The 14,705-nt window shown below is 41.7% G+C and overlaps 3 protein-coding genes across 3 annotated transcripts; all 3 read left to right on the top strand.

Moving 5' to 3' along the window:
- The first annotated feature begins 1,682 nt into the window (after positions 1–1,682).
- On the top strand, positions 1,683–3,357 carry LOC145444819 (splicing factor 3B subunit 4-like). Its single transcript, XM_080322837.1, has one exon. The coding sequence runs from the start codon at positions 1,817–1,819 to the stop codon at positions 2,789–2,791; it is 975 nt and encodes a 324-aa protein (XP_080178963.1). The 5' UTR covers positions 1,683–1,816; the 3' UTR covers positions 2,792–3,357.
- Positions 3,351–8,740, top strand: LOC145444818 (translation initiation factor eIF2B subunit beta-like). The gene is made up of 7 exons (XM_080322836.1): positions 3,351–3,542; positions 4,749–4,914; positions 5,161–5,267; positions 5,325–5,459; positions 6,497–6,592; positions 7,654–7,832; positions 7,893–8,740. Exons 1-7 carry the CDS (start codon positions 3,384–3,386, stop codon positions 8,092–8,094), a joined length of 1,044 nt encoding a protein of 347 aa, XP_080178962.1. The 5' UTR covers positions 3,351–3,383; the 3' UTR covers positions 8,095–8,740.
- Positions 8,741–10,333: 1,593 nt separating this feature from the next.
- Positions 10,334–13,876, top strand: LOC145445125 (large ribosomal subunit protein P1-like). Its single transcript, XM_080323261.1, has 4 exons — positions 10,334–10,538; positions 10,806–10,880; positions 13,213–13,330; positions 13,726–13,876. Exons 1-4 carry the CDS (start codon positions 10,467–10,469, stop codon positions 13,794–13,796), a joined length of 336 nt encoding a protein of 111 aa, XP_080179387.1. The 5' UTR covers positions 10,334–10,466; the 3' UTR covers positions 13,797–13,876.
- The last annotated feature ends 829 nt before the right edge of the window (positions 13,877–14,705 follow it).

Below are 14,705 nucleotides of genomic sequence, written 5' to 3'. Positions count from 1 at the left end.
CGTCGCGTTACATTGTGCACAGACAAATCTCGTTAATTGGCAACGCGCTTTTAGCTAATTGGCCGCGCGCAACGGGTTACCTCACTCACATAAGCGGTAGCAGGTAATGTCGTAAACGGAAATACATTACGATTCGTTCTAAATAACACAATCGGGGTTTATGCCGATTCATGCCAAACCGAATTCTAGGCATGCCGCATGCCTAAAAAAATGTCTAGGCATGCCTGGCATGCCTTGCATGCCCAGGTTCGGCGCCTATATGTTAGTAACAATGCTAATCCCGATGTATCGCGAGGATGATTACAAGTAGGGTAGTTCTAGTGACTGCGAGCTGACCAGATAGATTGAAAATAGCTTTCGATTCATGAACCCGAGGACAAACACTTTTATCTGGGATGTTTAGTCGAAAAATAAACTGCCATATCATGAGATTAAGAGTACATTTGCATTTAACAAACCCCCCACACTACACTCAGAATAACTTGCCCGGTTGCCCAAAATGTCTCTCTTCGAGTGTCCCTATTGAAAGTGAATATACTCTGATGTCAACAACATGGTAAATTAATTAGGTCAACAATTGGTCTTTCCATGTGCATAAATTGCATACTTTACAGCAGTTACACACTATTTACTGACACACAACGAATTTGTTGCAGCGCTACCGGTAGCATTCAAGTCCTAAATCAGAGTTGCCCTGTGAACATGACTTTCTGCGACCTAGTAGTCAGTATTCAATGAATGCTCTATCGCATAACGCCAAGACCTCTCATTTTAATAGTAAATGGGTCTCTTTGGACTCTGCCGTTTCAATCACAGTGGAATCCGTCGACATTAGAAGATCTTACTAATCTAATAATCAATTTTGCGCCGTAAAATTGACCTGACAAACATGATGTAGAAAAAAACCCAGATTTCAAGCACAAAAACCCAGAAATCCAGATCTGGGTGGAAAAGCCCAGGAGTGGCATCTCTGGACGAAAGACGACGAATTTGCGCTAACATGACGTATCAATTTTTCAATTGTGACGTTTTAATTGATTAAAATGTATGGCTCTTTGGAAGTTAAGATGGAAAATATGGGGTCAATATGGCTCTTCAGACAAAAAAGGTTCCCGACCACTGGTCTAGGCCAATATAGGTGTCTGATTTCAAAGACTACTCCAAGTCGTTTCGACACCTTCCTATCTTTTCATTGTATCGCAATCTTTGTGGTGTATTGAACTGAAAAAAAATTCGGATAAACCGAACTGAACTCGCAGCCTGCCGCCCCGGGCGCAGAACTAGAATCGCCAGGTGCCACCCTTACATTGTCTGTACCCTAAGCAAGTCCCGACAATAGTATATGGTGACGTCGCAAAAGTATATTTTGACACCGCCAATTTATATCCACCCTGAAACCAGGATAAAAGGATTTTATCACAGCAATTTACAACGTAGCTCTCCATGCCAGCTACGTTGTAAATTGCTATGATTTGATATTTTAAAATCCTACTCCTCATCTAACTGAAAATCTGATCAGCTCATCACGTCATATAAGAATCCATAATGTCTAAAGTTGTTCATAAAATCGGTTCGAAATTTTTACCAACCTGCCGTATATTCTCTCGGAATCCGGTTAAAATCTTCAAATCCGGTGCATCCAAATCCATGTCCATTGCTAATCTGTGGTCTGTGCAGTTCGTTATCTCGAGTTTGCTGTATTGTGTGTTCTAATTTGTGTTTCTTGATCATAACTTTATTTATCATTCGCCTGTTTGTAAAGATATTGGTCGGGTAATATACTGGTTAATTACTTGAAAGACTATTCCGTAGGATCATGGCCGCTGGCCCTATATCAGAGAGAAACCAGGACGCAACAGTATACGTCGGGGGTTTGGACGAAAAAGTCGCTGAGCCTTTATTATGGGAACTATTTCTTCAAGCCGGCCCAGTGGTGAGCACTCACATGCCGAAAGATCGCATAACCGGCTCGCATCAAGGATACGGATTCGTGGAATTTCTCGGAGAAGAAGACGCTGATTACTCCATCAAAATATTGAACATGATTAAACTTTTCGGAAAGCCTATACGAGTGAACAAGGCGTCCTCCCATCAAAAGAATCTCGATGTTGGCGCAAATTTATTTATCGGAAACTTGGATCCGGAAATCGACGAAAAATTGTTGTACGATACGTTCAGTGCTTTTGGCGTAATTCTGCAGACACCCAAAATTATGCGCGACCCCGACACTGGCAATTCTAAGGGCTTTGCGTTTATTAATTTTGCAAGCTTTGAGGCATCAGACGCTGCGCTCGAAGCTATGAACGGCCAATATTTGTGTAACCGCGCCATCACAATATCTTACGCCTTCAAGAAAGACGCAAAAGGTGAACGACATGGTAGCGCAGCTGAAAGACTATTGGCGGTACAAAATCCACTATCGCAAGCTGACAGACCACACACATTGTTTGCTGACGCGCCGGTCCTGCCCACTAAAGACGCATCAATGATGGCTGCTACTCAAATGGCAATGGGTCTTCCGCCACCGCCGCCTGGCCCACCGATGATGCCCGGAATGCCACCCATGCCGCCAATGGGCATGCCACCTATGCCTCCTCCGCCAATGCCACCTGGTCCTGGAATGGATATGAACATGCCGTGGGGTCCTCCGCCGCCAATGCCCGGTATGAATATGGGTCAGAATGCCCCGCCGCCTCCATGGGGGGGACAAGGAGGGTTTCCACCAATGCCTCCTCCGGGTCCTCCAATGGGTGGTCCTCCACCACCACCTCAAATGGATGGATGGAATTGAGAACTTTGACATTGCCGGATCAACAATGTTGAGATTAATATTGAACTGTGTCGCAGACACCTCTGCTACACAATCAATTTTATAACACATTGTATCTTGTACGTCATGTCAATTTTTTTACCAAAAAGCGAATGTTTTGATCGTTTTCTCGCTGCTGTATTCCTTGTTTTTCGCCGTTGCAGTGTCGAGTTGTGTACTGCGGACTCGAAAAGCTGAGAGATGTAGTCAACAAAAAGAATTGAATTGATTTTTAATCCTTTGTTTTGCACAGCAACTAAAACTATCAATCATTCAAGTGGCTAATCCAATATCATAGACCACTTGTAATTGTCTAGTTTTATTGTTTTGTAGCAGGAAAAATGAATTACTATGTCTTGTTGGTATTTTATCTGTGTGGGCAAGCTGGATTTGTGAAATTCGATTTATTTGTCCTCTGCTATTCCATCATAGGTTACCGGGATACGAGTTTTGATACACCGAAAAATGTAAATGTGAAATCAACTGCAATGACTGTCGCTGAATCGCATCTGATCTGCGAAACTGACCGTATTTTTTTATTTCGATAGCAGGCGCGTTTAAGAACTAGGCCAGTATGGCGAATGTAGTAATGGATCAGTTCTTGACCGATTTGCAGCAGGACAAGTTCTGCTCATCTTACGAGATCGCATGCAAAACCATCAACTATTTACGACACGTCATCAGCGTTGCAAGGTTTAGCACCGCAGCGGAGTTGATGGAAATTATACAGAAAGTAAGTTGATACCCGGATATCCTATGCCTGTTTTGAGATTATCCAAGGGAGAGTTCACGTTTTCTTCTTGCATAGCTTGTCCAATGCTATGTGAGAATATTCTTGCGAAATGTCAAGTACTTGAGGAAGATACCTTTGAGTCCATTGGTCTAGTATTTGAATTTTAGACTGTCATCTGGATCCTCACATTAGATAAAAGGCAGATAACTTTGATGTAAAATATTTAAAGCCTAGAACAACTGAAAATGACCTTGTGCTGACAGTCCATTTTTGCTATTGACTTTAGGCTATTTCTCATCGACCGTGCCTCTTTTTGACATGTTCATCTGTATTTATTACAATATTTGTAGGCCAAGGTAGGAGTTGATTGATTGACTTCAATAAGTCATTTCAAGTTTTCAACCCCTTCATTTCTTCTCTTTGTATCAGGGTTGTAATGACTCGAGTCACAACTCGACTCGAGTCACGATATTTTGATAACTCGACTTGACTCGAGTCATTTTTTCAAAATACGAAAATGACTCGACTCAACTCGAGTCAATCTGTGTATTAACTCGACTTGGACTCGAGTCATTGCGCATGACTCGAATCAACTCATTGACTCGAGACTCAGGCGGCCAAGACCGACATTTCATTGTAATTTCAAAGAATTGTGAGGTACCCACCTATCTGGGATTTCGTATGATTGGTACTGGTACTTGAAAATGCGATCATAAACTGCTAAAAGTGAGGAAAATTAGTATATTATGAATGCAAAACATTCGATAACACGAACTATAGTTATATAAAGTGAGTTTAACAAGACTTTAACTGGGAACTGAGCAGTCAACATAATGACTTGGACTCGGACTCGAGTCATTATACCATGACTCGGACTTGACCCTCTGTTTGATGACTTGGACTCGGACTTGACTCGGTGGTGAATTGAAAATGACTCGACTTGACTCGAGTCAAAACAATAAAAGTGAATTTGACTTGTGACTCGGAGCATTGTGACTTGGTTACAACCCTGCTTTGTATCCAATTCATGTGATATTTTGAATTGATGAAATCTATTATAAAGTGGTTCCAATTCTGACAATTACTGATATTTCTTTAGATGTTCATTCAAACCATTTCAATCAAAGCACAGTATAGTTACCAGAATGTTGTGTTTGATCCCCATAACCGACACTGCTGTAATATGCACTCAACTTTATGTGCCAGGAGGGGAAAAAAATTTCGTCAATTCAACCTTCTGCTTATGTGGTCGGAAATATGGTTCGGAGGGTCTTGAAAATTGTTCGCGAAGAGTATGCGACTTTGTTGGGACAAACGGGCGAGAGCGTCGGAAAAGATTCCTTGCACCGTATGCTGACTGCGGCGGAAGCAGGTATTTGCAAAACCAGATAGGCTACACATTGCATGATGCATGCATTCCATTTTATGGATGAAGGTTTCAAATCTCGAATCCAGTTATCGCAATTTCTAACGATCATAGAAAAATACTAATAGATTACGCTACTCCATACCAGGTTTTGTCCTGCTGTTTAAATACCACCAAACATTAGCTGAAATGTCCAAACCTATTCACCTCTGACCTCATTTGTTTTAAGATTATTTTACCTCATTTCAATAGGCGATGATTATTCCTTGTCATTTTCCGAGTTGAAAAGTACCGTGATGGAATCAATTAAAGAGTATATCGATGAGATTGAAGTTTCGATACACAATGTTTCGGCGCAAGTAAGTCGACCCACACTGCATGATCAAGATGGAAATTTAGCGATTACATTTGGACAGGCTATAGAACATATTCATTCGAATGAAGTTGTTTTAACGATTGGGAAATCTCGCACTGTGGAAGCGTTTTTGAAGCATGCGGCGAAAACGAGAAAATTTCATGTAATTGTCGTCGAAGGCGCCCCAAATTTTGAGGTAAGTTTCTACTTAGCGATATCAATTTGAGCACTTTGATTTTGTATGTAATCAGCAGGGCGATTTTTTTTAAATGTCGAGATAAGTCAACATTTTGTCAAAATTGTAGCGTTATGTAAAAAATTGTCAAAATTGTTTACAAATCGTCAAAAAATTTTTGTCACCTGCATTTCGTTTGTATCGTAACTGTTTGCACTGCCGGCGAACTTATCATTTAACATTTTACAACTTTTAGCCTAGCCTACTTATAGGCCTACTGTTGTAGACGGCCCTTTATCTGCTCATTGTGAATCATAAACGGCCAAATGAAACAAATAGGTTAACATGGTGTTATGCTGAACGTACCGCAATATCCTAACTGAAGCAAGACTGCGTGGGCATTGGTTCTTATATCAAGAAGCGCATGATGAAAAATTGTGACGTAGACAACATTGTCAGAATGGAGCGACACGGTATGTCACCAACAGTGTACGCACAACTTCAAACAACTGCTGCCGTTGAACGTTCTTTCTCCATTCCTGACAAGCTACTTAGTAAGGACAGACACTTTCTGCCCGAGAATGTAGGAAAGTATCTTTCGTTGTACTACATACAACAAATTGTAATTATTTCTACCATAATGCGTTGTGTAACTACTGGAATTCTTCATAGGTCCAGATTTCGTTAAAATATAGGTTTTTCATATAAAAATTGGTCAGATTTTGAGTCGAATAAGTTTTTTGAGGCCAAACCACTTTGTAAGGGCAGACAGTTCCAACCAAAAAGGCAGATAAGTAGTACAATTCTAACATGTGGGAAAATACCTAATTAACATACATGAGGTCAATAATTGGTCGAAATTAAGTTTTTCAAGGTAATAAAATGTCAAAATTCTTATTTTTTAGGTCAAAATCTTCCTTTTTTTATGTAAAAAAATCGCACTAGTAATCACATTCCTGCCTTGATTTCCATTGGATGGAGCTGGCTTGCTGTGATTGTAACATTTAATCGAGTGACTAATCAGTAATCAATTATGTTTGATTTGTTCTATTTTGCAGGGTCACATCTTGGCGAAGTCTCTGGCCCATAGCGGGATTGAAACTACGATCATAACGGATTCTGCCATTTTTGCAATCATGTCAAGAGTCAATAAAGTAAGTAAAGCTAAACCTTAACTTTTGCAAAGAGGTGGTGTGGAGCATTGTGTCAGATTGCCCCATCACGCACCTTAGATCCGGTTCCGCTTCACCGATAGCCAGTATCAATAGACATTCGTATTGCAGAGATTTCTACACCGAAAAAGACTCTATCAAAATATTAATTCTCCTTGGTGAAATAATTACTAGTTGAAGAACGTGCATAATTTTGGTACTCGAAAAGTAACGTAAATTTTTACTGAAGTAGGAGCTACAAGAAGCGATTTCTAACACATGTCAAAACTAATTAAAGAAGTAGGAAATTTAGATCTGAAAAATACTCGAGTGAGTAGTTTCAAAAAGTAGGTTTGGTCGAGAGGTCACATACTTCTGGCAGTTGATCTATGTGTATTAGTTATGTGTATTGACTCGACTTGGACCATGACTCGAGACTCAGACGGCCAAGACCGACATTTCATTGTAATTTCGAAGACTAGTAAAGTAACCACACTATCGGGATTTCGTCTATTGGTACTGGTACTTGAAAATGCGACCAGAAACTGATAAAAGCGAGGAAAATCAGTATAATATAAATGCGAACCATTCAATATCACCAAACAGAGTTATAAAAAGTGGGTTTAGCAAGAATTTAACTGGAAACTGAGCAGTCAACACGATGACTTCGACTCGGGACTCGAGTAGTATTACCATGACTCGGACTCGACCCTCTGCTCGCTGACTCGGACTTGACTAGGTGGTGAATTGAAAATGACTCGACTTGACTCGAGTCAAAACTATAGAAGTGAGATTGACTTGTGACCTGGTTACAACCCTGGAACATACCCCGAAACTACTTGTCTAAATCCAAGGCATAAGATAAAAGAGCAAGTAGTTTTGCCAACAAAAACTGTTGAGTAGAAGAGTAAGTAGTTCAAAAACAAATTCTTATAATTAGCGCAAGCGAACAAAAGCTGGTATGAGTACTTTGTTGCTGACTACCTCGGGTTGCAACACACGACAAATTGAATGAGAACTCTTCTCACATCTACTCGAAACCATGTGCACCCCATCGCTTTTAGGTTATTATCGGTACACACTCCATTCTCGCAAACGGCGGGCTGAAAGCGACAGTTGGCTCGAACCTGGTTGCTTTAGCCGCGAAAAGACACGCCGTACCCCTCATCGTGCTTGCCGCCATGTACAAACTCAGCCCTTTGCACTACGCCGCGTCCACGGGGAAAGACGCCACTTTCGCCAGGTGGGTATTTTTGAATGATTCGTCTTTACGTTCAGTAGTCTTGACTAATTTGCGTTACAGGTTGGGCTCGCCGCAGTCCGTGTTAGATTATGGCACTGCCGGTACGGACCAGCTCAGCGACGTGGAGATACATTCGCCTATGTTCGACTATGTACCGCCGGAACTTGTCACGCTCTTTATATCAAACATTGGCGGAAACGCACCTTCGTATATGTATCGCCTGCTCAGCGAACTTTATCACCCAGATGACCATGCGTTGTGATGAGCACAAAAATGCGATTATGGTCTGGGGCGTTGTGAGAATGAAAATTTTGAGGGGTAAAATCTGGCCGGGAACGGAAGTGATAGCAAAGATGTACCGTGACGTGGCGGAATGACCGCATGTGGTCAAGAGTAGATGTAGAAGTAACGCCGTAGCAATTTCTGATACATCGAAACGGCTGATGCCTCTATAAATTGGTGCAATTTTCTAACACAGTTTCAGTTACCCGTCGTCAATTTCTACTCTGATACAAGTGGAAATGGCTATTTCCAGTAAGAAAAAGGTCAGTATTTTGGGCCTGGTTTGGTCTAAAAAAATTCCGAGTGGAAGTAGCCTTAATTCATAATTACTTGCGTAAGTGACGTGACTGGGTGGTCGGGATGAAGGATTTTAGCTGCCATTTCGAAAATTTGTAGGAGTCTGTGTGAAATCTTCTGACAATGTGACGTCGCGTATCAAAGATTTGTGGGGTGGAGGAGCCTTTCGATCCAGCTTGGACATGCTCTTGTTATGCGAGAGCAGAGAGTCGAGTTTAGTTTTTGTTGTAGTTCCTGCGCGTTATCGTGTTTCTATATGAAAATATCTTATTGCTAATGCGCGTGTGGTGTGAACCCGCATGGAAAAAATAAAGAAATTGAAAGGGTGATGGTGATCTTGGATAGCGAGTGGCAGGGTTGTAACCAAGTCACAAGTCGATCTCTTTTTTATAGTTGTGACTCGAGTCAAGTCCGAGTCATAGTATCGTGACTCGAGTCCAAGTCATGGTGTTGACTGCTCACTTTCCAGTTGAAGACTTGTTAAACTTACTTCTACAACTCCGTTTGGTGATATATAATGGTTCGCATTTATAATATACTAATTTTCCTCACTTTTGACAGTTTCTGGTTGGATTTTCAAGTACCAGTAACAATAGACGATATTCCAATAGGGTGGTTGTTACTTTACTGTTCTTCGAAATGACGATGAAATGTCGGTCTTGGCCGTCTGAGTCTCGAGTCATGCGCAACGACTCGAGTCTAGTCATTTCCGTATTTTGAAAAAATGACTCGAGTCATCAGAAAATCGTGACTCGAGTCGAGTCATTACAGCCCTGGTGAGCGGAGCATTGACCTTCACACGTGGACTGGACAAGAGGATGTACTAGCGGTGGTTGGAAATGGAATGATTGACTATTTCCGTTACTGTGGAGTGGTGACCATGGGGATGGGAACGTCGCAAGTTAATGGTTGTCTCAGGGATATCTATATTCTATTATGTTCCGGATTGTCTGCGAGGCTTCGGGGTCGGGAGGAATGAAGAGACGTGGTGCAGAGGCACCCAAAGTAGTTAGCGTCGTTACATGCCGAAATCAGTTAAAAGTATGAAACTATACGTTCGATAATAACGAAACGCTAAGTTTGATCGATACTCGAAGGGTCGTATACTTATAGCAGTTAGTCGGAGGTGTTTAGTGTTTACTTTCGAATTGCAAGACGTATCTTCGCGACTGCTGATTGGATTTTCTTGTCGTTACGACTATGCAATGGTTAGGCAAAAGCCTGGTGGAGTGACCTGAAAAAATAGTAGGTCTTTGCTACTGACCATCTCTCGACAGGAGTCGTATAGCCCTACGTTGGGAGTGGAAAGTATTATGATATACAGTCGTATTTCCGGTACTTCCAATCACTCCCACACCTAGCAGAAGTATGGCCGTCAGGCCTTCATGCTCCGACCCGGGATCTGTGTCAGCTTGCCTGGCCAGTATCCCAGTCACAAGTATGGTGGCGGCGGGACAAGCCTCCGCAGACGCCCCCAGCCAAAGCCTGCTTGTGACAGCCGTCTGCACCTAAAAAGTGAAGAAAACTTTGAAGGAAAAAGAAGGCAACCAGAAGCAACCTTAAGGGAGCTCTCGGGTACTTTGGACCTAAGAGTGACCTATAAAGGCGCTTGTGGCAACAGCAACATGGTGTAGTGCCATGCGGCTGCCACAAGCGTAACGGGGTGGAGGTTTACTGCGGTTCCTCCAGGTTACCCCTAAAAAAAAAAAAATATATACAGTCGTATTGAAATACGACTGTACTTAACTACAATGCTTTGCAATGTTGCTGTGAGTAGAAATCGAGATTTTTATTAGACTGCGATGCGCTCTTTCGACATTTTTATCGTTTAAAATTAGGAAAAATATTGAATAAACGAAGTTATAAGTGGAGTCCAAATATTATGGCTCACCTTCGTGATCGTTAGAGCGACTCGACATGTGTCTGTCTCTTTTAGCTTGTGATTGTTGCCGTGGGAGGTGCTCTGTTCTCATCGAGCTAAGGTCGACTTGTATCGGCGACGTGCATCAATCTGCGTGATCATCAACAAATATATACACTACAAATCACAACAAGATGGCTTCTAATTCTGAACTTGCCTGCGTATATTCGGCTCTTATCCTCACTGACGACGAAATCGACGTCACCGTAAGTACTTCTGGAATAGTTGAAATATGTCAAAAAGTACCTCATTTCGATAATTTGCAGGCTGTCTGTGGCTTGTTATGAAGAAATTACCTGTGCTAACGTCGAATCTAACATATCTTATTACTTAGCGCATAGTAGTGTCACTTGTGTGACGATTTTGATGTCAAAAGTATGTACCATATAGGATGTGTATTATACTGCGTCCCGTTTCGGATATTTGAGAATTTGCTGTTAATAATTTCTTAAGCTATGCACTGAATCTTTTAGGCGGACAAGATAACCACCCTGCTTAAAGCCGCCAAAGTCTCCGTTGAACCATTCTGGCCTGGTCTCTTTGCCAAAGTAAGTCTTAGTTTATAGCCGTCATAACATAACTGCATATTATATTTGAACGTTTTCTATCTGTACTACCTTCCAAAAGAAAATATACGCTTGCTCCTAAGACAGGGGTGTCAAAAATGCGGGCCGCATACGGCCCGCGAAGCTATTCTAAGTAGATTGAATAATATTTATAATATACAGCACATTTGTAATAAGTGTTGAGATCATTTTGTATGATATACTACTATAATATTTGAGTCCTCAAGATAGCAAGTGTCAAGCATTTTCATTAGACCACACTATAACTAGCCGAATGCGGTGTTGTGGGTTAACTCTAGTCAACACTGTAGGAACAGCTCAGTGATATTGTCACCGAACTTCGAGGAGGCGTGAGTTCAGAGTTTTATGGAAAATTTCCTAATGAGTAGTTATTCGCACTATCGTTTATAGCCTTTATATGCAGCTTACATGGAGACCGGAATCATGATTTAATATTAATCAACCAAATTCCAATGTCTGCATTTACAGTAAAATATATATCTTGTATCCCTCAACACATACGCAGGTCAAACACCAGATTACGACCAAGCGGGAGCATAGCAGAACGCCAACTTATATTGTCGTCAGTGCCACTGTTTCTGCGGTTTATAACTTTATTCAACCGGCAAATCATGATATTTTGACGAACTCCCGTTATTCGCGAATAAAGTCCAGGGATGTACAACCTGCTGATGTGTAGTGCGCTGTCAAAAATATTGATAATGATAGAACTGTGACCCTTGCTACTAAATTAGAGCAATGAAGTGTCTCCTGAACGAATTAAGATAGTTGTTTTGTTGACATAAATACCAAAATATTATATTCAATGGAAATCTGGAGGAATAGTTGGTTTTCTTTCAGATCGCAAGTTGTGGACATTTCGGTTGAGTTTTTAAAGAATTTTCATAAATTCAAAGCACCACAAGACTGCGATACAATGAAAAGATAGAAGGGTGTCAAAACGACTTGAAGTAGTCATTGAAATCAAGACACCCATCCGTGCCTAGGCGATGTAAAAAGGAGGCATGCACAGTGCACACTAAATGAAAATTGAAAGAAGATAATTTACAAAAAGACAAGCTACAAAATGAAGTGACGTGTGACAGAAAGCGATATTGATATGTCAGGTCGTTGACAACAGCTTTACGATAACGCCACATAGTGCACTCTATCGGTTTAAACTTATAATACGCTTAAGGCTGATTATGCTTATGAGTTATGACGATGCACTTGCAAGTCCTACCAATGATTACCAGTGAACTCGGCCCTCGGGAAATTTTGCATTAAAGCGTATTAACAACTATCAAGACTCCTCCACGCACGCTACCAGTTCACTGTGATTGGTTACTGGAATTAATCGAATCTGAACATGGAATGGCAACGATCGATTTTGCAGCTTCGCTGTGGCTATATTCGGAATTATTTTGCGGCAGCGACTGTAGGATTTCTGGCAATTCAAAAGTTATCTTCCAGAGGGCAGAATTTACTGAATTTGGTCTTGATCAAAAGCTACTGTCGCACTGATTCCGAAAATATAAATGAAATGGTTGGGGATATTCATGTCAGGGCACCCTAATCTTGGGATACCCTAACCCACTACCAACCCTAATATCCCCCTCCTCCAACCCTAATATCCCCCAACCCTAATGTCCCTCCTCCCCTAACCCTAATCTTGAGATACCCTAACCCACAACCAACCCTTATATCCTCCAACCCTAATATCCCCCCAACCCTAATGTCCCTCCACCCCTAACCGTAATCTTGGGATACCTTAACCCCCAACTTGAACCCTAACCCACCACCAACCCTAATATCCCGCCTACCCAACCCTAATGCCCCACCCCCAACCTACAGTTGCAATAACGAGCAGACCACGCGTGGTTGATATGTGAGCGTCGCGTTATCTCCCGCACTTACGCAATCCGTGATCCAATCACGCCATGACTGCGTGATCTACGCATGCCCTGACCTCCGTGCAATATTGAAAATCACTTGATAATATGATTATTAGTTTAATGATTCGTATTAATAGTTGTTAATACAAAATTTCCCGAGGGCCGGGTTCACCGGCAACCCTACCAATACGTCACATAGACATGTCAAAGACTTGTTTAATAGATTGGGTAATTTGTGCTATACGTGCGTTTTTCAAGCATTCGAACTTCACCACTGTCTATGCTCTTAATTGCAAAGTCCATTGAAAATTGAGCTTATTTTGGTTTGTCCTCCCTTTGCTTGATTAACAATGTATTATGATTACGGTACTGCCCGGAGTATTTCCATGTGAATCTTACAATTGTGCCTTGTTCTACAGGCATTGGAAGGAATAGATGTCAAATCATTGATCAGCAACGTTGGTGTGGGTAGTGGATCTGCTGGTGGTGGTGGCGGCGGCGCAGCTGCTGGTGGAGACGCACCGGCCGCTGAAGAAGGTATGTCGCTGATTTTTTTGTTGCAGTACTCTGTTATTGTTAACATCGGTATGTTTGGCTGTGATGATGAAAACCGAATGCGCAAAATTTGAGTTTTACTATGAAATTTCTCCTATCCCGCTGAGCAGCCAAATCATATCCTCAGTTATCTGTGCTAAGTGTTAGAGCAAATACTAATGACACTATTAAAGATTCGCTTGCGTCGTTAATTACTTTCCATTTAACAGATTTTGTGTTATGTAGTCAATGAACCACTGGAGTTCATCTTCAAAAACGCTGATGCCTGTTGAACCCGTTGGTTGACTTTTCCCGATGGCTGAAACAAATTCTGTAGTTGTGGGATAAATATTGGTCAAATGTCATGCTTACCTGACCTGATACAATATCCTTTTCAGCCAAAGAGGAAGTCAAGGAAGAGTCGGAAGAAGAATCTGATGACGATATGGGATTCGGTCTCTTTGATTAGTTCCCCATGGTGTGAGCCGCGTAGTTCTTTTAAAGATTCGTGCTACAGGTTCTAGCTTGAAAATAAACATCAAAAAAACAGTTTGTCGTGTTTGATTGTGTGATGGTTTTTGTCTAGATATGGAAATTGTAATTTCTTGTTCTCTGTGGCAATCGCTCCATGTGAAAATGGATGTTGGTTGTTGAACAATGAACATGTCTAGACGTAAAATGAGGTAAGGCCGCGCGCATTATGAGAGAGATATGATATTCTTTTTCGCCTGCACCATCGAGATGCTTTGACGACGGAGTTGCGATACGGCCCCATGAGGTCATCTAGTCTGCGCTCCCGTTTTTTTTCTCCTCCATGCTATCCGTGATTGCTGAGCGCCTAGCAGGATAGTTGCGGATACCAATTTTCGAGTCTTTGGTATGACCCGGCCGGGGATCGAACCCACGACCTGCCGCTCGAGAAGCCATTACACTATCTCGCTCGGAACTGGACACGGAATTTCTACTAATTTACAATTTTCATACTACTTTTGCATGTAATTACCAAAATTGTCGGACGGACTTATATTTGGTCATAAAGCGAGGTGAATATTGGATCTCAAATCAGTAACAAAATATGGATATGAAAATAGTGAACCCACCAATCTCTGGGTTTCAGATGCTCTTCTGCGCGGCAGCACGCAGGCTTAGGATCAATCAGGTTTATTAATATTTTCATCGTTTCAAAAACATCACAAGACTGCGATACAATGAAAAGATGGAAAGGTGTCGAAACAACTTGGAGTAGCCTTCAAGATCAGACACCCACCTTAGCCTAGGCGAAGTAAATAAGAGGCATGCACACTGAATGAAAAGTAATGCAGAGAATATAAGACGCAAGCGACAAAATGAGGTGGCATGTGGCGGAGGGCGAGGTCGA

This window comes from Botryllus schlosseri, chromosome 8 (genome assembly GCF_051294905.1).
Source record: "Botryllus schlosseri isolate E-star chromosome 8, Bs_hap1, whole genome shotgun sequence".
NCBI classification, from domain to species: domain Eukaryota; kingdom Metazoa; phylum Chordata; class Ascidiacea; order Stolidobranchia; family Styelidae; genus Botryllus; species Botryllus schlosseri.
This window is presented reverse-complemented; position numbering and strand designations above follow the sequence as displayed.